At 38.1% G+C, this 13,272-nt stretch overlaps 1 protein-coding gene across 5 annotated transcripts in view; it reads right to left on the bottom strand.

Annotated features, from left to right (window-relative positions):
- Positions 1-629: 629 nt before the first annotated feature.
- Positions 630-13,272, bottom strand: part of LOC135207306 (uncharacterized) — a 12,823-nt gene continuing 180 nt past the window's right edge. The window contains exons 1-5 of one of the 5 annotated variants that reach the window (XM_064238988.1): positions 13,199-13,272; positions 6,441-6,490; positions 4,763-4,885; positions 3,709-3,984; positions 630-2,361 (exon numbers count right to left, since the gene is read on the bottom strand). The exon at positions 13,199-13,272 is cut by the window's right edge and continues 180 nt beyond it. In XM_064238988.1, the coding sequence (XP_064095058.1) occupies positions 773-2,361; positions 3,709-3,984; positions 4,763-4,885; positions 6,441-6,444 (1,992 nt within the window). In that variant the 5' untranslated portion in view covers positions 6,445-6,490; positions 13,199-13,272 and the 3' untranslated portion in view covers positions 630-772. Of the gene's footprint in view, positions 2,362-3,708; positions 3,985-4,762; positions 4,886-6,440; positions 6,491-8,045; positions 8,977-10,967; positions 10,992-13,198 lie in introns of those variants that run through there. The other 4 variants (XM_064238986.1, XM_064238989.1, XM_064238987.1 and 1 more) reach the window with 4 other exon arrangements.

Below are 13,272 nucleotides of genomic sequence, written 5' to 3'. Positions count from 1 at the left end.
TTTTCCAATACTACTTCCTGACTAATAGTAATGCAAATCAAATCGAAACACTCTTAGTATGATTAACCTCGAATAGAAATTTTCCCTTCTTGATTTGAATATGAGTGGATAATTTACAGTTTTAGAAATAGGCTAGGCCTGTGGCCAGCAGGCTACGGTGCTTTAGTCATATCTACTGAAACCTACCAACTGCTCCAGGAACATAATGTTCAAAATGATAAACATGTATTTGAAGTGGACTGTATCCAGTGTATTACTTGGCATATATTTGCTGCCATAGTAAATAAAAAGAATGATTCTGCACCGGTCACAGCGTGCTGCTATATTTTTCAGTGTGGGACTTGAAACAACACTAAAGAAAGATTTCAAACTTATCGTCCTTCTAAAAAATTGTCACTTTAAAAAACTTCACTCGACCTCCTCATAACAACACTAAACTTTTCAGTCATTATTTTCCTAACGTTTATCAAAAGTATTTGCCATTGGTTTCTACGTTTTTTTTAAAGAGGGTCATATACGCCTGTTTAGAATGCTCTTCTTTGAAGTGAATTGAGCAAACTAAACCTCCTCTCGAGACGATTAGTAGACGTTAAACAAACAGCACACCAAATACCCTTGCTAGCAAAAAATTTTGAAACAATCATTTATCTTTATTACTTCATTACACACGAATTGCTATAAAAGATGAGAATGAATGAGGCATGAAATAAAGATTATTTCAACATGCTATGCAGATCACGCTGATCTCAACAAGGTACAAAAGAATATTTTCCTAACGAAGAAATGGTAAGCTCCCGTCAGCCGGGTATCGATCAAGACAGGAATGGTGTTTGGGAACTTTGCAGGGAAGCCACACACCGGCCCTTCCATACCCGCGGTTCGTTTCGGCGTCCGTGAAGTGGGTGGAATGTTGCATGTGCTTCAGGATCTCTGACCCTATACTGTTTCGGCTGAAGAGGCCAGGATTCGACACGACTTTGGTCCATCGACCTCCATACCAGATAGTAGTCGGTATATCTTGGTACTCCTCCGGCAGGAAAATTTTGCTCATGCGACTCCTACAGAATATATCGAGAGTAAATGAACGGCAAAATATCTTGAGGAATGTATTCTTGTACTTGACTTTCGGGGTGCAGTTGAAGGTCTTGGAAAAGATACTGAATTCTTTAGTCCAAGTCTTAAAGTCTTTACACTCCACGAAGATATCATGGTCCATATCCCACGGCAGAAAAGAGCCGAATTTCACAGCTCCCAAGACAGAGCCAGCTTGTAACTCGTATTGTAAACCGCGGCTGTCAGCGAAGTCAATAAGAAAACCAACGTCCTTGTGGGCGTCTTCGATACAACAAGGTGGCAACAAAAGAGATTTTGTAATTGAACGCAAGTTGTCACATTTTATGTTAACACTGTCACATGTGAATGAATGCACTTCATCTGTATATGAATGAATTTCCTGGAGAGCCCATTGCTGAGCCATCATCTGCCAGTCACTGCCAGTCATCGATGCATGGTTATTCACGAAAAACATGACATCGGGACAGGTCATTGTCAAGTGACCTGCCTCACGAACTTTAGCAAACCAGTCACGGAAAAGAGCGGGTCCATGTAACCCCTCTGAGAAAGGGATTTCAGCCACAAGTTTTCTCGTAGTTACAAATGGGGTTAGCAGATCGTCGCAGTACATACATTCGCTCTTAGAGTAGTAGTAACCTATGGTATACGTAGCCCTATAGTTGCTCATTTTCTGCTGAAGGCAGCCGTGAATCCAGTGGCCATGGGCATCTCGAGCAGCACCACCAACAACTTTTACGTGTTCCGTTTCGTCCAGAATTCTCACCAGTCTCTCTAAGGAGGACTGGTTAGTGAAATGGGTCAGAGAAGACCCAAGAAACACGTAAGGAGTTCTTGACAGCTTCATCAGCCCATTGAGCAAGGTGGCCTCTGAGTAATTTTTCCTAGCTACCAAAATCTTGATGTTCTTCTGCTTAAACTTCAAAGTTGTTCTGTTTGACACTAAAGCAATAATGGGAATATCATATAGTTTGCTAAGTTTCGAAATGATAAAGTTAGCATCACTTGGTAACCACGACTGGGCAGGAAGGATAGCTGTCAGTGTCTGGCTGAAATCAGGGACGTCGGAGCAATTGGAAGTTTCCATGCCATGCTGATAAAAAGGATGATCGTATCTCTTTCCCATGAAGACTTCAGGGCAGACGTGCCTGGTCCTGTTTGCGGATGACGCAGTTTTGTTACCCTCGAAATCCACAGTGGAGTTCAAGGAAAGGATTCTTCTCGGGTCCAGCTCGTCTACTATAGCCCCTAAAGTCAAGGCCCATTTGCCATCCACCATTGCTTGGCGGCCTGGAAACAAAAAACCAAAAAGCAGACTTAGTAACTGTAAGTCCATTAAAAAATAACCTAGGACAAGATAAAGACAAGGGCTTGTATCATTTTCAGAACAAAAGAGTATCGTCATTAACTGGGTATCAACAGGAATAATAATTTAGTCGAATTTTAGGACGACTTATGACATGTTGTTAGAAAGGTTATAATGAACATATAATAGACTTTAAGATAAAGTTAAATTGTTTCATCTTCAAGCCGTGTGAAAATTTCGAATAAAATTAAACAAAAATTTTTTTTGGGACGCTGAAACGTCTTTAGGAAATGAAGAGCACACGTCTTTCCATAAAAGTGGCAATCCAGCCATATACATACTGGAAAGTTTCTCTATTGATGGAAAATAAAAAGAAAAGACTCCCACAGAAATATAAGAAAAAAATAATATTCATAATAAGAGAAAAAAATATTAGCTGAAAAACTGCCAATGGCTTAACAAAGATTTGTGTATGCGAACCAAATTATGAAAAGATACATTATGCAGACAATTGTTTATTATGAATAATAATTGCTGGGTGAGAGACAAAGAGATAGATTTCACAGTTCATTCAACATCTACAGAAAATGGAAGAGAGAAAAAAAGTTAAAAGAGCAGAAATCAAGCAAGATGAAAGAGAAGAGATAGGGCACGGTATAGTACCAGTCAAGCACGTGACGAATTTGAAAATGCGACTTAGTAATATACTGAATGATACCTTAAGTGGATCAAAATTAAACCACAAAATCACTAGCATAGAAGAGTCCAGATTTCTATGTTTATTACTGACGATTTCATCTTTTCTTAGACTTGGACAGACTACTCATAAAATAATCAATCAAAACCTGAAGAGCCGCCTTGTTTAGGAATTGTTCCCAGGGAGGCAAAAAAAGAGACAATACTCTGAACTTGAAGCAGTTGACGCTTTTTATCGTAGATGCGACAGGCAAGATGCAGGAAATAAGGACCAATCAAACGTGAATAAAAAAAATTAGGATGCATTGAATGTAAATGTGAGCGAGAATAAGATGTTAGGTGAATACAGAAACAGGGAGAAGGGATTATAAACGTTGATATGGATAGTGGAGGAACGTGTTTGAACAATAACCAGTGGAAGGTTGACCATGGCAGATTGAGATATTAGAATCTGGAAAACGATCCAAGTTAATTTTCTGAGAGCAAGTTTTCGGTTTCATTAATGAAGTATTAAACTTTCATAGCTGCAACTATAACAGAATGGAAAGGTTAATTTAGAAATCGAAAAATGTTATGTAGAGTCAAGACCTGGAGAGAACATGCCTTTAAATGAAATTGACTCCCAAATTCCTTACCTGCCACTCGACTTATCTGAAGCTGAACGTTGGCAATAGCATCGGCCAACCTCCTCCTGTACTCGACGCTGAGCAGAGGGTCAGAGGCGGTCGAAGGTGCCGCTGGAGAGGACAGAGTATCCACTGGACAAGGAGGGCAAGATGGCTCTGAGCAAATGAACGGAGTTGGGTAGACGGCAGGGTTGAATGTGGCCGGTTCCAAGTCGTTCTTGCTTTCTTGTGACGACGAGACTTCGATTTCTCTGGTTTCCTTGCTCAAGGCTGCTGGCGGTGGATCTGTCGCATGGAAAAGTTTCTGTAAGGCTCTCTTGACTCAAGGCTCCAACTGGGTCTTGATTACTACTAAGTTCGTTCTGTACCATTTAGATAAAATTGCCAGGAGCAATCTAAAAAGATTAGAATTTTTTTTAGGATAAAACCTAAGAAACAATAACTGTTATAAAAAAATATTCTGTGAAATTTCCAAACTCTCGAGTGTAAAAAAAACAGTAGGCGGTTATTTTCCCATATTCTTTTAATTAGGAAGAGTATTTAACAGCTAATACACAAGGTTTACAAATATAGAATGCGCACTAATGCGGCAGTATTCATATTTAAAGATGACATATATCTGTGTAATTTACTGAAAGCATGTGCTATTGTGAAGGCTTTGAGCCTTTTGGGAAAAAGACAATGCTTTGTCTTTTCCATGTGGAATGGAATGGAATACAGCATTTAGCCCAAAGGCCTAATAATGTATCTTTAATGTATCACTGGGAACTGTGAGGTCATTCATCGCTGAAACGGAAATTAATAGTAAAAGGTTTGAAAGGTGTAACCGGAGGAAAACATCAAAGCAGTTGCACTATGAATCAATTGTTAGGAGAGGGTGGAAAGTAAGATGGAAGAAGAATATGAAAGGAGGTACAGTAAAAAGAACGAAAGGGGTTGCAGCTAGGAGCTGCACAGAAACTTAAGTAATGCCTACAGTGCACTACATGAGGTGCACTGACGGCACTAACACCCTACGTGTTTGTTTATGCGAAACATCAAATAATTAATGAAATGGGCTGACCTTTGGTTGGTGGCGAGTCACTGAAGAAGAGGCTGAAGACAACGACACCCACCAGCAGGAGGACGACGCCCCTCCGCCAGAGCCATGACCACGGGATGTGGGAGGCGACGCCTGACAACGCATCTGCAGGGAATACTTCAGCGTGGCATCATTGCTTTTGCAGAAGAAGGACAGAAGATATAGCCAAATGATACACACAAGAAATCTAGAGGAAAGTGAAATACGTCATTGGTATTGCAGAGGAGGAAGAGACAGCGAAATGATACAGTAAAGTCAGATACACAAGGAAACTAAAAGAAGAGTTGTGAGAAGGGGACACTGACTTAGTATTATGTGACGGAAACTATGGTATGCAGACATAAAAACAACTTGAATTGTAACGGTTTGTGTATTCCCTTAGGCAATTCTATTTTGTTCCGTTAATCAATAGTTCGTAAAAAAAATAAAATAAATAAAACTCTACTCCTTGAGTAAGCAGTTCTCTCATCTTCGCATATTTTAATATCTTGATTATTTATATATATATATATATATATATATATATATATATATATATATATATATGAAACTTTATTTATAAAGGTTTTAGGTCCTCTATAATACTGATATCACATTGTGAATCAGCAATGATACGTTGACCATAGGGAATGTTTACAGGCAAAATACTTATGCCCCCTATGTAACTGTATTGCCAGTGTTCTTCCTTTTTGTCTGTTCCTGAAAATATATTCATGGGCATATATTTGCAGTGAATATCCATGCGGACATGTAAAATTAAATATACAGAACACACACACACACACACAAAGGACGGAAGCATGAATAAAAAGAGGAAATTGCAATTCGAAACTGAATGCGGTGAAAAAATATTAATGGAAAATCATAAGCCATATTAAGCAATAAGATGATTATTATATACTAGTGCCGTGGTTCCCAAACTTGACCATACCAATGACCCCCAAATATGATGGGTCCCGCCCCATTACCAATCAAAATTTATCATTACCATACCGGGGTACCCAGTACAACGTAGTATATTTATAATTGCATATTCCTGCACAATGGGAGTATAAGTAAATATATAACATTTGAAATTAAGCTTATGTGATATAGTAAATAATACTGTAATAGAGATGCGCAAGCTATAGTAGATTCACATCAACCGTGCATTTGACATCTAGGCCTGATTGGCTATTGATAAGTCTATCACAGTGCTGGAAACTCTCAGTCTCTCGAGAGAATTCACTTAGGCAGGGTGTTCCACCTCTCCTGAGGGATACTTTTGAAAGACGTATCCCTCAGGAGAGGTGGAACATAAATCCTACCCATATGATCTCTCGAGAGAGACTGAGAGTTTCCAGCCCTGTCATTGTCTTATCAACTGCTAGTCAGGAGCTCGTAAGGGACTGGCCTAGACATCAGATGCACGGTTGATGTGAATCTGTTATAGCTGCTTGCGCACCGAAATATCGATAACACCGACACTAGAATGATAGAGAATCAGTGATGTCTATATTTTTATTATATGTATATTTCTTTCTGGTGTTGAAAAAATATCAATTTTTTCCATTGCGTCGCGAACCCCTTAGTGCCCTCCCCTAGACGGCCCGCGGTCCGCGGACTCCAGTTTGGGAACCACTGGTATAACTAGACAGACTACTAAACAAAGCTGACATACCCATCAAAGAGAGTTCCTACGGCGGTTGCAGAAGGCAGAAATCTTAGTATCTATGGGATAAAAGAGAAACGGAAGCATTAGGGTTTCCAGCTCTCAGCTCAAATAAGAAATCCGAGGAGTTTAATTTCTCATTAACATCAATGTTAGACTAGGGGTTCTATTTATTCATTCATTTTTTTTATAGGCACGGTACTACTCAAAGGCGGGAAGCATTTTTTAAGAATAAAAAATGTTATGAAAGGATTTGAGTATGGATATTATTTATATATTCATATTACACAAAGAATATTATTTGTTTTTTGTGAGTAGAGTACGATTCTAGTTATTAACGTTGTAAAGCAGGGCATCTGTGTTAGCAAACATCATTATTCAGAAAGCGTTTTGAATTAAGGAGCTCCAGCGTCAATAGTTATTTTGAAAACGACAATACTATTTGAAACCTGCGTTGACAGAAATTTTGTTAGTAGAAGTTACAATCTAGGAAATATCCTATACAGTGATATCATTACATTATAGAGAACCTTCTATATCAGCAAGTATTGCTAGCAACTAAGGAATACTCTATTGTAAATAAGGAACGTTAACTACAAAGCATTGTGATCTAGGAAATACTGTAAGCAATGAAGCCGACTGGCTTGAGATAAAGACAAAAGGTAACGATAATGATGGAATTACTGTTTGGAGGCAGTAGACATCTCATTGTTGAAATTACCGTTGCCGAAATTTTTTATTATTGTCATTTTTCTTTTAACTGGGCTTTTTAAACACTTCTTTCAAATTAAAAAAGGAAACGTTAAAAAGAGAAAATGTACCTCGGTGTACACACCATAACACGCAACCTGAGACATAGAAAACGGTTACAAACCAAGAGGTACAGACCAAAGGTTGAAATACATTCATACGATCCACATCGGAAGTATGAACACCTAAATATGACAACTAAAGCGACGCAGTTACCGGAACAATAGAACCGGGTATATATGTTAACTAGCAAAAAACAATAAACAGGAAATGATGTCGAGTGCTCCCTACTTCAGTTATTCCAGGCAACACCTGACTGACATAGGGAATCTATTATTATAATAAATACAGACGCCCTTCATGCATTTCCAAAATAGATATGATTCACAGCAGATGTAAACACGTCACTTCACTGACATCAGTTTTTAAAGCATGTTTTGCAACTTAGGTAGTTATTCTGGCTATAAAACGTCATTCTCACACACACACACACACACACACACACACACACAACACCACACACACACACACAGGCTATTATATATATATATAGATATATATATATATATATATATATATATATGTATATATATATATATATATATATATATATATATATATATATATATATATATAAGCGTGCGTCCTTTACAGATTATCAGCATATTTCTTTACGTTGAGTTTCAAATATTTTAACTCGTTGGACATCTCCTAACGCATTTTTTATTGTTTTAGAAACCATTTCACTCCCACATCCAAAACCAAAGTGCAAAAGCAAATCTTCGCCATGAATTACTCAGTTAAAGTCAGTCGACTTGATACGGGGAAGGAGGAGGAGGAGGATATTGCACCTTATCAACTCACCTTATTGGCTGCAACTCACACATTCAAGCGTCATCATCTTAACCTTGGGTTTGGTTGACCAAAAGGTGGTTAGATTATGTTACTTTCTTTACTCTCTCTTTCTGTGACTTTTGACGGGAAGAACTCACTTTCATCACATTATTGTTTGATTTTCATCCTTTCTGTTTCTTTCGAAGGAAAACCGTAAAGTCATAACTGCGCGAAGCAGTCATCTGACAACAAGGGAGGCGCACTGTGACTGACTGTCCTGACAAGATTCTGATCACCTGACCTTGACTGTTTGCCTGCATTGGCTCCGCCCAGTATTCATTTGAAATCAACGGTCATCGTGTTTTCTTTCTTGTTTCTGTACGTCATTGCTCCATCACCATCGTCATTATTACTAAGACCGTTGCTGGCTTTCTTGTTCTTTTTTCAATAGCCCAAGAGACAGAACAGCTTAAGTCGCGCATCCATCACCACACCAGCGCCAATGGCGGCTAATGCACAAACTACAGTGTAGGTGCCGGCTCCAACATCCCTCCCACCGGTGCAAACAAGCGTATTTGTTTAGTTATACCTTTGCAACAGACAGAGGAAACAGGATGGACCAGCTGTTAACAGGATGGAAATACTAAGCTCACCCGATAACCTCTCTCTCTCTCTCATAAGAGATGTTGGTTCAACAGGCTTGTATAAAGAAAAGAAACATTTTACAAACGAATGTACTAAAAAGGCAGCAATTACTACAATATTTCTTCTTACTTTCACTCGTTTAAAATGGGTCTACAACTTTACAATAGATATCTTCTCTGATGATCCGTCATTTAAATTTATAACCTACCGTTAATATAATTACTCCAACGTGATTTACGTGGCAATACCTACAAATATGAAAGCATCCGTGGGAAAGCAAAATGAACACTCTCACATGATCACACAGAAGGAAATGCGTCGGTTTTTAGTGAGCCTCCTCTTTGTACATTCCAGGAACAAACTGGAAGATAAAATTTAGGCCAAGCACTGGGTCCTATGAGGTCATTCTACGCAAGTAGAGAAACTGAGAAAAAAAAAAAAAAGTTTTACAGGTGTAATAGGAGAACCTCACAGTTGCCACGAAACAATTGTTAGTAGAGGGTGGAAAGCAAGATGGAAAGAAAGAGAATACAAACGGAGGTACGGCAAATGAAACGAAAGGGGTTGTAGCTAAGGGTCGAAGGGACACTTATTAAAAGAACCTACTGGGCCACGCTTCGCTTAGCTTAGCTTAGCTTAGCAGTATCGTTGATCTGTGAAGCTCTGAGTCACAAGCAGTGATAATAATTATATACAAAAGGAAGGAAAAGCAGATATTGTCACCATCCTCTCAGTTTGAATGCAGAGGTTGGGACTGATTTCGTTTTTGTACACCACTGGTAAATTATTTCTGTGAAAGAACAATGGACGAGATGATTAAAGGTGTTCCAAAAGACTATAAATGCGATATACTTTTCTAGAATTCATTCCGTATTAGCATTTTTTCCTTTCACTGGTACAGACAGTTTATTTCCTCCGCATCGCTCTCTTATTTTATTTTTCTTAAATCAAGAGAGATTTGCCTTAAAAAATATTCAGTTGTTAGGGAAAACTCTCCTGAGAATTGTGTAATGATGGCATCAGGAAGAGAAAAAGACAGCGCATGCGCAACAAACGTGAATATGTATATATAGGTGTGTATACATATATAAGAACATATTTATATACGTACTATATATATATAAATCAGTGGTCATAGTCACTGTATTTTCGTTGTTACCCAATCGAATCCCACTCATAACGAAGTACTTATCACTTTCAATTCCCATTGAGTGTAAGTTATCTCCGATGTGAACCAAATTTGACATGGAACGAAATTTATGGCTTAATGCTTATTTGAGAATAGAAAAAATTAACAGCGTATGTGTAACATATTTATACTGTACACCACCACACACACACACACACACACACACATATATATATATATATATATATATATATATATATATATATATATATATATATATATAAGAGACAAAGAGAGACAATAATCAGAATTAGTATGACTCTTCTCTCGAGCAGAGGACAAAGGTGGTTTTGAAAGGGTCGGGTTAAAACCAGATAGACCTGATTAAATGTCTTTCGCGAAATTTGAGAATCAGAAGCTGGCTCTCGTATCTCGTTTGTTTTTTATTATTCCTCGTCTCTTTATTTATTTCTTTCTTCAATGATTTAAGCAAGCTAAAGATAAATATTAACAAAAGTTCTTGCTGTAGTATTAATGGTAATTATACTTTTTAGTTTTCTGTGAAAGAAAACTATTGAGATGGCTTTGTCTGTCCGTCCGCCCTCAGATTTTAAAAACTACTGAGACTAGAGGGCTGCAAATTGGTATGCTGATCATCTACCCTCCAATCATCAGACATACCAAACTGCAACCCTCTAGCCTCTGTAGTTTTTATTTTTATTTAAGGTTGAAGTTATCCATGATCATGCGTCTGGCAACGCTATAAGACAGGCCCCCCAGGTCATGGCTGAAAGTTTCATGGGCTACGGCTCCTGTAGCATTATACGCTATACAGAAAACTCGAATACTTCCTCTCTTTTTTTCTCTCTCTCTCATTTTTTTTTTTTTTTTTTAACGGAACATCGACTGGAAACTTGTTTCTTTGTTCGAGCTTAGAAGAGATTCCGAGCACTAAGTCTAATCCTCGGAGTAAGCTTCAACGGGAAGTGATTCGAATTACACCCGCCCAAAAGCAATTTTGTCAAATGCCTCTGAGTCGTCACGAAGCCTATATGAACTGTAATAGCAGAACCTAGGTCTAGACCTTGCGCAGAACTACGTTCATTGTTTGTTGACCCTAATTGCCTTGACTGTTATTGACGGCCTACAAAATTCTCCGAAGATCACATGACACTCACGACTGCATCTACACCTGCGTCTGAAACACACTGAATAACAGATGAGACTGCATGTCGGATTTTTTCAGCCTTAACTGGCGAGGATGCAGCTGCGCGTGCGTAGACGTGCGTGGGTGAATCTCCCAGAAAAGAAAAATTGCTTTAATGGCTTTTTCTTTCATTCGCTGTTTTCCTTTAATTACAACTCTCGCCTCATTTCTTAAGAATCGCAGGTAATTAGTAAAGAAGGAAAGCGACGACGAAAAGAAAAATGGCAAGAGCAAGACATCACTAGACTAAATTGCTCAACAATCACTAAATGTTCCATCATTTGCACATTGTAAATGATGGACCATTTTGTGATCGTTAAGCAATTTAAGCAACTTGGAGCGGGACGGGCTGCAGTTTGCATCTAGGCTGATGTTTCATGTATCGAAGGCTGCATTCTCTAAGCGATGTCATGTATCGAAGGCTGCTCTAAGCAATGTAACGCTCTCTCTCTCTCTCGTCTCTCTCTCTCTCTCTCTCTATATATATATATATATATATATATATATATATATATATATATATATATACACACATATAAACACACACACACACACACACACACATATATATATATATATATATATATATATATATATATATAATATTATATTACATATATATATGTATATATATTTAAGTCATATATATAATCCCAGTTTTAGATCTAAGCTCAGAAAGTCTCGCAAATATTTTAAGTATTATGTATGCATACGCAGATGTTTATCTTACTCCGAGGATCTAAGCTCACTTCACTCTCCTTAGAAATCAGAGTTCAGCCATGTATGTACCTGGTTGTTGTGTATGTATATGCGTGTGTAATGTACCAGAAGCTGAATGTTCAACTACCTTACACCGGCAATAAACCAAGATCGATCTCAAGGAGGGTAAACGAACTGTCTATTTCACCTAATCTCCCACTAAGATCATCCTGATTTAAGTAGTGAATGATGTCCCTGTTCATGCTGCAGTCAGGGTAGAGATGTCACCGTCATCCCAAAAAGACTCACAGACAACAGGAGAGGTAACACCAGAATCTAAAGTTCAGACCTGGGAGTTCTTGGGTGGGTGACCAACAGGACAAGACAGACTATTGGCGCATAAGCGCCTTGAACTTCCATGGAGGATGGACTTGGACTAGCGTTTTCACTCTCAGTACTTACTTAGAGGTACCGAACACCTTTGTATACACACACACACACACACACACACACACACACACACACACATATATATATATATATATATATATATATATATATATATATATATTGTGTGTGTGTGTGTGTTGTGTGTGTGTTTGTAAAATATATATATATATATATATATATATATATATATATATATATATATATATATATATATTATAAAGTTGACCCACAGTTCACATAATTATGGCCTCTATCATTTCCATTTTATTTTTTTTACTAAACAAATTTAAAGATAAGAATGGAAGTTACTTTATTTTGCTGATCGGGCTTTCACCATTTCTCTATAGTTCAAGTCTACGATTGTTATTAGTGGCTCCCCTATAATAGCCCTGTCGGTTTTCATCGTTTTTTGTATGGCGTAATTTCATTATGTCTTATTTCCTTCTTTAACCCAAGTTTTTGCATTCATATTCTTAGTTCCTGGGATAAATTACTGAACAACAAGGGCGCTGTGTCCGTACTGAATGTCATTTCATTTGTATTTGGTGGGCAATATAGCATCACACACTCAAACTGTTCATGACAGCATGTTCAACCGTTTTATTTAAGAATTATTGCCTGTTTTTAGTCACTCCACTTTCGCCTGCGTATTAGTTACGAGCTGTTACGATGTGCCAACGAATCGTCTACAACTTTAAAGCAAACTAAACATGCTGAACCACCTCGATGTGCCTACGAACTGTCATGATTTTTCAACGAAACACCCGCCACATCTCAAAAACTGCTATGATCTCTCACGAACCATACGATTTTTCGAAGTTGGCACTTTTTTTTCCCCCCCAGTTCCTCCTATTAACATCTATTTGGATACCCCTGTTTTGGAAACCTGAGACTACAGAAAGCTATGAGTCTGTCATTGTTAAGTTAGGTCAAGGAATCACTTGTTTTACATACGTGGGGTGTCATGCGATCACGAATGCACGTGTCGTTCCAAGCAGTCTGTAGCAGTATCCTAGGCCAACAAGGATACCACATTAAATTTTGCCCCTTTACCTTACCTTCGTGTCCTTGGTCCTTGGTTATCGTGTCCTGAACCATTCCGCTTAGAAATCCTACCGCAGGATATC

This window comes from Macrobrachium nipponense, chromosome 32 (genome assembly GCF_015104395.2).
Source record: "Macrobrachium nipponense isolate FS-2020 chromosome 32, ASM1510439v2, whole genome shotgun sequence".
Classification (NCBI taxonomy): domain Eukaryota; kingdom Metazoa; phylum Arthropoda; class Malacostraca; order Decapoda; family Palaemonidae; genus Macrobrachium; species Macrobrachium nipponense.
This window is presented reverse-complemented; position numbering and strand designations above follow the sequence as displayed.